The following is a 12,629-nucleotide window of genomic DNA, read 5'->3' on the forward strand; positions in this document are numbered from 1 at the left end:
ACAGTTCATGTTTCTCTCGCAAGGATCCGCAGATGTTAGCGGTTATTTTACAAATCTGCGCAGTGTATGGGATGAATACAAAAACTCTCAGCCTCTGACATGGTGTACCTGCACTAGATGCACTTGTGATAGTGCTTCAAGATGGCATCAACACCAGGAAGCTGACTGCACTATGCAGTTCCTTGTTGGTTTGAATCCTTCATTTTCTCAAATTAGATCTAACATACTCTCTATGGTGCCTCTTCCTTCTCTGTCAAAGGTTTTTGCCTTAGTTATTCAGGAAGAAAGGCAGCGCAACATTGATGGGAAAGGTTTCTCACAATCACAGCCCGCTCATGCTCATACTCCAGTTCCCAGTGAGCAACTTTTCTCTAATGCTGCAGTTTCTCATGGCCGTGGTCTGAGCAAAAATAAGTTTCTCTGCTCTCATTGTGGTAAAACAAACCATCCTGTGGGGAAATGCTTTCTTCTCCATGGTTTTCCAAAGGAAAGGGTAAAGGCAATGGAGGTAATGCAGCTGCTGGTTCCTCTGGAAAAGCTTTTTCTCAGAATCGATTTGTTAATTTGGTAGAAGATACAACTCCCCTGAGTTTGCCTGCTCCTTCTACGGTTAATCTTCCAAGTATTGATCAATATCAACAGCTTGTTAGTCTCCTGCAAAGCCAGCAACTCCATACCTCATCCCCACCAATCAATACTTCTGCCACAGAAAATTCAGATCCTTTCACAAACAACTTTTCTGGTACAATTTCTTTCTCTTCTCATATTAATTCTATCTCATGTTCTAGTTCTTCTACTTGGATCTTAGACACAGGGGCTACTCACCATGTGTGTCATGATCATTCACTACTCACTTCTGCTTCACCTATAGCCAATGTTGTTGTCAATCTCCCCAATGGCCATACTGCTCCAGTCACACACCTAGGTACTGTCCAATTGACCTCTCTCATCACTCTTTCCTCAGTCTTATATGACCCCTCCTTTTCCTTCAATCTAATTTCTGTTAGTGCCCTCACCAAACATACTGCATGTACTGTGATATTTACTCATAATAGCTTCATCATTCAGGAAGCTTTACTGGGGACAGTGATTGGGAGGGGTAGTCATGTTGGTAACCTCTACATATTTGAATTTCCAGATACATCAAAGGGTTATTCAAGTGTAGCTTCAACTTCATCTCACACTGAGCCTTCAAATTTTGTTTCTGCCTCTGTAAACTCAGTTGTTAGCTTAGATATTTGGCACCAACGGTTGGGGCATCCCTCTCTGAATAAATTGAAGCTTTTATCTGATGTCCTATCTCCATCAAATACTCATCTTAATACATGCCAAATCTTTCCCCGTGCCAAACAAAAAAGGCTTCCCTTCCCAGACTCAAACTACAAATCCACTGCCATTTTTTACATGATCCACTGTGATGTTTGGGGCCCTTTCTCAACTCCTACACACAATGGATTCAGATATTTCTTGACCATAGTGGATGATTTTTCACGTTTTGTTTGGACCTTTCTCCTAACCCAAAAATCTGAGGTCCAACAAGTCATGACACAGTTCTTCTCAACTGTGAATACTCAATTTTCAAAGAAAATCAAAATCATGAGAAGTGATAATGCCCCAGAGTTCAATCTCTCATCCCTACTTTCATCCTATGGAACCATTACACAACATTCTTGTGTTGAAACCCCACAACAAAATGCAAGAGTGGAGAGAAAACACCAACACTTGTTAAATGTAGCTAGGAGCCTTCTGTTCCAATCCCATCTGTCCATTGAATTTTGGGGGGAATGTATTCTCACATCATCCTTTCTCATTAATAGAACACCATCCTCTGTCCTACCCAACAACTTAACTCCATTTCAGTATCTCTTTGGGAAAACTCCATCATACTCACACCTAAAGGTCTTTGGCTGTCTTTGTTTTGCTTCAACCTTGGACAAAAGCAAAAATAAATTCTCTCCACGTGCCATCAAATGTATCTTAATTGGGTATCCTTCGGGTTATAAGGGTTATAAGGTCCTAAATCTGGAGACAAGTGACATTTTCATTAGTAGGAATGTCATTTTTCATGAGTGTGACTTTCCTCTTTCACATCAAACTCCATCCCAATTTCCAGCTGATGTTTCTCATAATTCAGCATCCTCTTCCAATTCTACTCTCATCAATCCTCAAACATCATCAAATACCTCAAACTCAGCTTCTCCCACTCACATATCCATATCAGGCAGACAAATAAAACATCCATCTCACCTCACTGACTACATATGTAACTCAGTGACTTCTTCTTCCAAATATCCAACAGCTGACTACTTTTCTCTGCCAAACTCTCACAGCCCTATCAGAAATCCATTGTTCTCCTCTCCATACTCACTGAACCTACATCATACAAACAAGCAGCTCAACATCCAGAATGGGTGTTGGCTATGCAGGAAGAACTACAAGCTTTGATAAAAACCAATACTTGGCTGATCACTTTTTTACCAGCGGGCAAGGTTCCAATCTCATGTAAATGGGTTTATAAAATAAAGTTCAAGGCAGATGCTACAGTTGAACGCTATGAAGCCCGCTTAGTTGCAAAGGGCCTCACTCAACAGGCAGGAATTGACTTTCATGATACCTTTTCCCCTGTTGCAAAACTCACTACTGTTAAAATGATGCTAGCTCTAGCAGCTGTTAAAGGTTGGATACTTGCTCATCTTGACATCAATAATGTTTTTTTGTATGGAGATCTTGAGGAGGAAATATACATGGTTCTGCCCCCTGGCCTTGTCATCACAGATCCCCCTACGGGAACTGGGCAGCTTGTCTGCAAATTGAAAAAGTCCCTATATGGCCTCAAGCAGGCCTCGAGACAGTGGTATATCAAATTTTCTCAAGTACTATCTGGTTTTGGTTTGCTCCAATCTGCTTCTGATCATTCCTACTACTACAAATATTCTGATGATGGGAATTTCTCTGGAGTTGTCATCTATGTGGATGACATTTTAGTGGCTAGCAGTCGTGAAGAAATGGTAAATCAGTTCAAGGAATTCATTGCTGGGCACTTCAAGCTCAAAGATTTAAGCACACCCAAATACTTTCTTGGCATTGAAATTGCTAGGAATGCTTCTGGAATTTTCATCTGTCAACCCAAATATGCTCTAGACTTGGTAACAGATGCTGGTTTCTAGGCTCTAAGCCAGCCTCTACTCCTATGGATTCTGCAAAATCACTGGCTGGGGATGCAGGGGAGCCTCTAGATGATCCAACTGTATATAGAAGATTGATCGGGAGGCTTGTGTATCTCTGCATAACACGACCAGATATCACATTTGTCGTCAACAAACTGAGTCAGTTTCTTTCTAAACCTTGCTCAGATCACTTAGCAGCTGGTGAGAGAGTTCTGAAGTACTTAAAAGGCACTATTGGTCATGGCTTGTTTTACTCGGCAAAGTCTTCACCTTCTTTAAGCATCTTCTCTGATGCGGATTGGGCAACTTGCCCTGACACTAGGAGATCCATCTCAGGCTTCGCCTTGTGTCTAGGCACCTCACTAATCTCTTGGCGATCAAAGAAGCAACATACTGTTTCTAGATCTTCGGCTGAGGCCGAGTATAGGGCAATGGCACTTGCTTGCTGTGAAGTTGTGTGGATTGTGGCTTTACTCAAAGACTCTGGCCTTCAAGTGCATCAACCGGTGCCTCTGTATTGTGACAGCCAAGCTGCTGTTCACATCAGCTCGAACCCAGTTTTTCACGAGCACACGAAACACATTGAGATCGACTGTCATACTGTTCGTGACAAAATTCTTGAGGGAGTTATCAAGACTGTTCATGTCCATAATTCTCACCAACTTGCTGACATCTTCACCAAACCGTTGGCCACAACTCCTTTTCAAACGTTGCTTTTCAAGATGGATTTCACTACCGTATACAGTCCATCTTGAGGGAGGCTATTAGAATATGCTATGCAGCGTGTGGCTCATGCACACTCGATAACTGCTTATGCTAGCTGTCACATTCGGTTAATGAAGTTAGTTAGTTATAGGAGATTTTATCTCATGCTTTTGATGTATCTACACCATCCACCATTGATATATAAGGTGTTGGGTTTCTGTATCGATTTCATTCAATCAATAAGAGAAATCATACTTTCTTTCTTCTCCAAAATATCTTCTTCGGTGTTCATCATATCCATCTCCATGGATTCACATTTATGATCTTGTTACGACGCATGACCGAGATGCGTCTTAGTATAAAAACGCATGTTAGTCATGCATTTTATTAACAAAAACGCATGTCATGCGCCCATCGGCAGATCCAAGTGGGGTCAGAGGGGGACAGCCGACCCCACCGCCATCCCAGCGAATCGCTGGATAATACCTTCCTCAGCTGCCGACCCCAAGCCGCCAAGGTTCTGCCCCAAACCAGGTTTGACAGGCGCCGCCGCTTTTACCGCAGAGAAGAAGAAACACAATTTTTAGTATTACTAATCAGAGAGGATCACCTACTGCAAACTCTAATCCATCTCTTAATACATACACATATACATAATAAATGATGGTGGGGTCCATCACTCATGTATGTGTGTATATATTAGGAGATGAATTAAGATTTGCCTTAGGTGATTCTTACCGATTACTACTTGAGCTTACAAATTGGTCCTCTCACTTATTAATAATTTAATACTAGTAATTAAACCATTTATTTTGTAGTCTGTATATTAAATTCATTTGGAGGATAATACAAGAGGTGAAAAGGTTTTGTGCGAAAGACTAGAAGTTCGAAGGAATTTATTTAGCAATTGGCGGTGATAATTTTTTTAGTATGTACAATCATCATTCAAGTTTAAGTTAGTACTATTATACTACTCCCTCCGTCCCATCCCATTGAATATGACCCACTTTCCTTTTTAGTTTGTCCCAATCAAGATGATCCATTGCTTAAAATGGAAACCCTTTTATCTCCACTTTATTTCCTCTCTCTTACTTTACTATCTTCATTTAACACACAAAATAAAGTTGCATAAAATCCCGTGCCATCCAAGGAAGGGGTCATCTTCCTTAGGACGGAGGGAGTATTATTTGTTTTTTTTTTTTTTCACTTTACAACACTATTAAATTGATCAATAATTTATTATGGTATCCAATTTAAGTAGACATAGCAATTACCTTTGCAGCTTTTCTTTTGATTATTTATTTGTTTTGTTCACCTTCTCCGAGACTAGATTATAAGTTTTATTATAGCATATAATAAATGATTAATGATTGAATACACATTTAAACTTTTTAAAGGGTGTTACTTTATTTTTAGGTTAATGGATAAATTTCTTTAAAAAAAGACCTCGAGTTTCTATTGGTTTTTCTAGTGCTAATGTTGAGCAAAAACCACAATAATTGAATAATCATGTGATGGATCAAATGACAAAAAATAAGATTTTATCATTAGTTTATCAATTAATAAATTGGTCATTTTTCACTAAGTTTTTGCTTCATGACTATTTGATTTCTGATCTATTGATTTAATGTGTGTCTGGTGCTACTTCCCTCTATTGATTTCTGTTCATGCTAATGAAGGACCTAAATTCAGCATACCAGAGCTTTACCCGATTACACAGTGCGTTTTTTGGTATTCCTCACTTGCATTCCATTGTCAAACTTCTGAGGTCCAGATCATTGCCATGGCTTACCCGAGCACTATTAGATCATGTGTCAAATAAGGTTTGTCTTCTTCGCATTGAACTTTTCTTCCTATTTCTTAATTCATGTCAGCATGTCTCCGGTCTTCCATACCTGAGTTCTTATAAAGATGCAGAATAGAAACTATCAATGACAAACATGTGATACCTGTTTAAGTAATTAAAATTTGTGATATAAACTCAAGGCATGTTGTAGAATTTCTCTGATGGTCATTTGACCTGCCATTTGTAATATATTCTGTCTCTATCACCAGGCCTATCTGCTGTTTATTTAGATACAACTATAAAAGTTAGTGGCATTTGAATTCTTCTAAATTTCTTTTTCAGATAACAACTCTTGAACCAATGATCACCGGCTGCAGAGGTTCTACCGAAATCGATAGGACTGCTTCCTTTTGATAGTGGTGTATCAGGTACATGATGTATCATGCATCACTCACAAGCTAATTCTCCTCTGCGTCTATAATTCATTCTCGCCTTTTTTCTAAGTTGCGTAAAAGTTGTTCAGGAGCATCTTAATTGCTGGCAATCGAAATCAGAGCTGAAACTTGAGGCTCTTCGTGGAATAAAGAAAATAGGAAGCGTCTTGTACTGGATGAGCCTGCTTGATATCGTTCTGCTGAGTCTTCTATGGCCATTTCTTTCAATGTGATCTAGGAGATTTATGGAATTATGATGAAGCATTTATAAGAACAATAAATGGTAAATCAACCAACTATGAAGATCTATAAAACTCTACCTACATTCCCTAGAACATGGGCTTCTTGATTCAGCTTAACTTCTGGAACTAGATAATTTGTCTGGAGCAAGACTTCAAGTATGTGACGATATGCAAGTTAAATTTTATCATCTATCTTCTCATGTTAACAATGGTTTAGTTACGAAAAATCGTTTTGGTCAAGATGTTTCAGTGTTTCTAGCTTCTTATACACTTAATCTTCACTCTACAGAGAGAAGTAGACACTAGCCAATTCATTCAAACTGCTCCTTGGAACTACAACTCCAAGATGGCGAAGATAGCCCTGTCATCAGTCTGTTTAAATCGATTGCAGTTACTAGTGTTTCGAATCCTAGCTTCTCAAATTCAACATCATTCAGAGTCGTGCCAAGGCAAGCAGAAGCTGCTAGTATTTATTTCTTTCTTTATCTCCTCGTCAAACTAGTGAGCATACGAAGTATAGGTAATCTTCTTAGGCAGTGAAAGCTACCTATATGATCCGAAAGATTAGAGTAGTTCAGTTTGTAGGATTCAGCATCATATCCTCTATGACCTTCATCTGTTGCATAATCATGATGGCATATTTTCCCGTAACGTTATGTTGAAAGCAAAGATGGTACTCCCCAATAGCCTTTGTTCTGTTTTGTCCTCCCAAAACCAAAACTACGTCGTTGAGTTGCAGGAATACCTATATGAAGCTGTTGTGGTACAACCAGGCCACCACAGAATGCTGGGGGATTCAGTTGCTTGCTGTACAACGAAATACTTACTCGGCCAACAGTTGCACTTTGAGCTGTTCGACTTTTCACACCAAGTCCTCAACGTTGCAGAGGTCGAGGTTGCATCAATCACATCAGCCCATAGGAATTCACACTTCCTCCAATTGTATGATGTTTTTTCCTTTCCTCATCTCTTTTACCATCTCTGATTCATTCAGCCCCCATGAAAATGAACACTCACACGCATACACATGCGATGTGTCTGATATATACCTTGATCAAAACAGAAAGCCATGAAGAAAGCAAGAGAAGACTGAACAATTATGTTTTCGCAATGTTGAAAGCACGCTGCCCATTCATTGGAGGACAAGCAAGCTTGCGCAATCAAGAAAAGTGGCACGCCACTGCATTGAATCAGCCTTCGAAACATTGCCTCAGAAAGGTGCCTGAATCTTGTAAATACTAATACAACCTTCAACATACTATCTTATGGCTGAGAATCATAATGCTAGAGATTTATAATTCAATTCAATTTTTTGGTCCAAAATGGTATTGTACATGGAATAGTATTTTCTTTGGTGTATATAATCTCGCTTACTCTTATTTTACCCGATCTTTTTTTTCTATTTTATTTTATTTTCTATCTTATTTTATTTTTTCTCTCTCTTTCGCTCACTAAACAACTTCCCTTAAATCTCATATTCTTAATAAACGACTCGGACATATGTAGTAGTACTCCCTCCATCCCAAGGTAGATGTTACACTTTCCTTTTTAGTTTGTCCCACAAAATACGTCATATTTCTTCTTTTGGAAAAAGTTCTCTCTCACATTAATTATAAAATTATATTTTCTCTCACGACTTAACACACAAAATAACACCTCCTAAAATCTCGTGTCATTTCTTAAGTGTGTCATCTACATTGGGAGGGAAGGAGTATTAAAGAACTAGACACAATTTACATATTAATAGAATAAAACAAAAATTCTTGAAATACTCCATAGACGGAGTCGATTAAGTTATTGACTGTTTTGTTCACTTATGATTTTCCGTTTGGCACATCAGTCCCAAAGGGACCACGTATGATAATTGAGAATAATGTTTAACATTACCAATTTCTCCACTCGATTTTGAAAGTTTCAGATTTTGACCAAACTTTAAAAAATTTAGATTATTTGTCTAAAAATTCATTTGACACGTGGTTGTTCTCTATTAGCTGGAGTATATTCCAAATACTCCTCAAACAATACTACTAATTCTGTTAAATTTACTGAATAAAAAGAAAAAATAAATTTAAATTCGAAAGAGATGGCGAGCGGCGGCGGAGGTGGCGGAAAGGTGTCGTTCAAAGTTACGCTGACATCTGATCCGAAACTCCCATTCAAAGTGTAAGGTTTTTCTGCTTATTCTCTGTAGATTAATCATGATCCATTCAAGTTTTGATTATCTTATTTTGTTCCATAAAAATTGATTATTTTTTATAGATTTAGCGTACCGGAAGCTGCCCCCTTTACGGCAGTTCTGAAATTCGCCGCGGAGGAATTCAAAGTGCCTCCCCAAACCAGTGCCATCATCACTAACGGTATGCCTTTTTATTTCTAATTGTTAATTTTTCCTAATTTTATGCTTTCAATTTGGGCGAATTGAGTTTCTCGTGGTTGCAGTACTACATAAGCTTAAAAATTGATTTTTTGTTTGATTCAACTCCTTTTTGGATCTAGGATTAATGTAGATAATGTAATTTTAGAAGTGCATTTTTACATCTGAAAACGAAATTAGTGTGATTAGACTTGGGGTATGATAATTGATTATATAGACAGATTATGCATTTGTCTGCAATTTTATGAGTTTTGATTTATCAATATGTAATTGCATATTTTGGCAGTGCCCTTGTAAAGATCATCGTTTAAAAGATGGCTATATAGAAGTCTAATTCACTTATTGGGATTTTGCGTCCCTGTTACGTGTGTTTGAATTATAAAATTTGCGTCTTCTGCATGTCTAATGCTGTTATTTGATCAGATGGAGTGGGAATCAATCCTCAACAGAGTGCAGGTACTTATTTTATTTCACTATTCAGATTATTGTGTTGCATAATCTCAATTTGTATATGTGTGAACTTTTTCATTTTTCTGCGACTGGCTGGAGATTTTTGTTCTTGATGGCTACCTAGAGAATAGTTACATTGTCTTGGTTTACTCATGTCGATTCTACATAGGTTTGATTTATCAACTTTATGGATATGTGTCTTGATCAGCTAGTTTTGTTACTTGGCCTCTGTTTCCACACTTATAGATCTATGCCCTGGCCTTGTTATTTCTTGACATTTGCATCTATTGCTTTCACCTTTGTTGTTTTGGTATTTCTATGATCTATACCTTGACCTACCACATTGTTTTGCTTCTTTGAACCTGAAATAGAAATGATAGAAGAGGTTTCTGTAATCAAGTGCAGCTTCGTTCGGATATTAATACTGGCTACAATGCTGCATTTCTTCTCCTTAGGATTGACCTGTTGTATACGGGATTTGCGTAGTACACTAACTAGTAGTAGCAACTATGTACATGTAACATGGATAATTTTTTTGATGTAATAGTAATACCCTGTATCTTTGAATTTATTAATCGTATTATTTGGTATAAATTCAAAGATACGTGGTATTACAGTACATGTCTACTATACCTATTTCTCTGTATCTTCCAAGCTCAAATTGCTTCACAAAGATTTCATATCTCGACAAAATTACTACTACAAGCTACCAAATCTTGGTTCAGACATAACAGACCTGGCTAATTTTGACACTTAGGTTATGTGATTTGGTTGTTGTTTATGATCATGTATGTAATATAGCCAAACAAATTCAAATCCCAGTCACTGCTACCTCCGATGCACACAATTTATTACATATAGACGTAAACATCCCTGAATCAAGATTCAAGAGTAGCCCAACAAGAATCCTAGGAATTCAGTAATCTTGTGCTTTTGTGGCATTTTAGTTGAGTTGTTCTGAAATTTTGAATTATAATGCATTTGTGGGCTGGGTCAATGCATGGTTTGCAGGTAACTCTTTTTTTGTGTATTGATTTCTTAGGAAACGTCTTTCTCAAACATGGCTCGGAACTGCGCCTGATTCCTCGAGACAGAGTTGGTGCCTGTATGTAAGCTTGAGCTCGAGTTTTAGACAGTTTTTCCCATATGCATTTCAATATGTATTCCATTGACATAATCCTTTCTCCATATTAGCCTTTTGTGTTCTTTTGCTACCCAGACTGCAGAAAATGGTACAGCCAAACCACTTTACACAATTTAATTAAAAATTTTAAATTTGAAGCCCGTGGGCTAAAAAATATCATGTACATAGGCTTTCATGTTTCTCTTATGTTTGCTCTGCTCAAGTTAATTCTGATCTTCTGATCTTCACTGGTGATAGTTTCTGTCGGTTTGCTGCTTATATTTTCAAGATTCGATTTTTATATATAAGATGTGAAACCCAATTATAGCAATATTCAAGAAAATATTTCACATATGTTGTGTGATACATAGGGTGAATTTAAGGACTCAAGTAGTTGTATTGATGGAGTGGGCAATAAGTAGAGTTAGAGGGTTGAGGCATGTGACAAGTACCAGTCTTTTATTAAGCCTGAAATAATTACCATTTAAAGCCATTGATCCATGGTGAAGGTCCACAACTACTACATCCTTGTCGGTTGGTTTATTACATTTGAATCCAACCTCAATGTGTAGTGTGAGAAATGAACAATGAAATCTGCATCCAGTCTTCTCTCTCATCATTAGGGAATAAGGGGACCTTCTTGACATGACTCGGAAAAAAGTACCGATGGTATTGTTTTAATTATACACGTGACGGGGTATTGAGATGTGATTCGGGCAGTTGGTGGCTCCTTTTAGAGTTGCGGGTCCTCCTCTGTTGTGGGTAAACTGGAAACCCGACTCTGTGAATCCGTTTCGGATTGAAAAAGTGGTGGGAGTGGGACTTGTATGATAAATGATGAATTCTTATATATGTAGTCAAAAGGAAAAGTTTAAAGCATTCAACATATGGGTGATAAAGCTAAGTGCATATTAGCTTTGTTATGATGAGGTTAAGGTGGTACAACAATCCAAAAAAGTAGCATCAAGATGCTAATTAACTCTAGGTTTTTTGTGATATATGTAGTATGTGTACATGTGTCTTTTATTGGAATAACTGGAGTTGCTTAAGAGAGTGATACTGCATAGTACAAGTAGTAATTTGGGGAAGCCACTTTTCTTTTGTTTTTATTTTCATTTCTATTTTTCAGAATCTAGGAAACTTTACTAGTCCTTTGAGTAATGAAAGCAAATCACATGCTACTACTGTTCATGATGATTCCACTTATGAGGCAATGAAACGAACAACACCCACAATTGAGGTGAAGCACCATATATCCTTTTTTTTCAAACATGGGATTCATTGAAAACAAACACAAAAAACTAGAATAAAATAAGGGATTCGTAGTCCCACGCGTATATATAAAGGGATGTTTCAACCACCGGTTCAAGAACATACTGTCTTACAAGTAAATTCACAAATTATGTGCCAGAAACAAAATGTTTCATATGTATTAGGATGAGGGAGTGCATATAATGTAGTCAATGTGCTCTAAGACTATCTAATAAATCATTTTCGCAATGCAATGCTCAAGAATTCTTTTGTAAACCAAACAATTTTAGCTATTCAAGTTAATCATGTCAAACATATTCCAAAGTACATCTCCAAAATAGCTTCGAAATAAACAAATCAAAATTCTAGTATACAATTCTTAATTTTCGAAGGGACATGTGGGACATATTCAATCAAACAGATTAATGAAAGAGAAATATAACTCAAAGTTTTCAATTATATCTAGCTGTCCTTTCTATTAGACCCAATAGATTTAATAGAAGCAACTAAAGTGAACAAAAAGTTTGTTTTTTAATTGAAAAATCCTTACAATTTAGCCGTGGATTCTGGCGGAAAGCGAAAGTGCTAGTGTGGGAATGGCATTTCGCGCCTTTAGCCATAATCTCATATAGTCATATTTTCTCCCTCACAAGATAGGTAGGGCATTTCTTTTAAACACGACATTCAATAAATTGATATACAGCGAGTAAAATAATAGAGGAAATAAAGTACTCCCTCCGTACCATAGTAAGTAATAGAGTCATTTTGTCATTTTTGTACGTTCTATAGTAATAGAGTCATTTTCCTTTTTAGTAAAAGTCAACACATTTTCTACACCTACTTTACTCTCTCTTACTTTTTTCTCTCTTCATCTTTCTATCTTTTTTCATTTTCCACTTTATTCTCTTTTTACCTAACTTACCTAACACAATTTTTTTTAATCTCCGTGCCAAAAAGTTTCGTCTCCATTACTATGGAACGGAGGGAGTAAGAGATATGAAGAGCGAGTAAAGTATGAAAAATTGAAACGACATGAATTTTAATGCACAATTAGTAGAATAAGATAGAAGAATTTGTAAAGTAAGAGAGGTGAGAGA

General features: G+C 37.3%; 1 protein-coding gene across 2 annotated transcripts; it reads left to right on the forward strand.

Annotated features, from left to right (window-relative positions):
- Positions 1-8,342: 8,342 nt before the first annotated feature.
- LOC125204513 (ubiquitin-fold modifier 1-like) lies at positions 8,343-10,465 on the forward strand. Of its 2 annotated transcripts, none has more exons than XM_048103190.1 (4): positions 8,343-8,497; positions 8,594-8,691; positions 9,132-9,164; positions 10,201-10,465. In XM_048103190.1, the coding sequence occupies exons 1-4, from the start codon at positions 8,418-8,420 to the stop codon at positions 10,269-10,271; spliced, it is 282 nt and encodes a 93-aa protein (XP_047959147.1). In that variant the 5' UTR covers positions 8,343-8,417; the 3' UTR covers positions 10,272-10,465. The 2 variants fall into 2 exon arrangements, with proteins under 2 accessions (XP_047959147.1, XP_047959146.1); XM_048103189.1 differs by lacking the exon at positions 10,201-10,465 and adding an exon at positions 9,530-9,804.
- Positions 10,466-12,629: the final 2,164 nt, after the last annotated feature.

The sequence above is a fragment of the Salvia hispanica genome, chromosome 2, assembly GCF_023119035.1.
Source record: "Salvia hispanica cultivar TCC Black 2014 chromosome 2, UniMelb_Shisp_WGS_1.0, whole genome shotgun sequence".
NCBI classification, from domain to species: Eukaryota; Viridiplantae; Streptophyta; class Magnoliopsida; order Lamiales; family Lamiaceae; genus Salvia; species Salvia hispanica.

Bases quoted from the DNA above. Each gene is read 5' to 3' on its own strand.
- LOC125204513 (XM_048103189.1), top strand. From the start codon at position 8,418: ATGGCGAGCGGCGGCGGAGGTGGCGGAAAGGTGTCGTTCAAAGTTACG. The intron at 8,498-8,593 runs GTAAGGTTTTTC...TATTTTTTATAG, and splicing joins CCGAAACTCCCATTCAAAGT to ATTTAGCGTACCGGAAGCTG. The intron at 8,692-9,131 runs GTATGCCTTTTT...TTATTTGATCAG, and splicing joins CAGTGCCATCATCACTAACG to ATGGAGTGGGAATCAATCCT.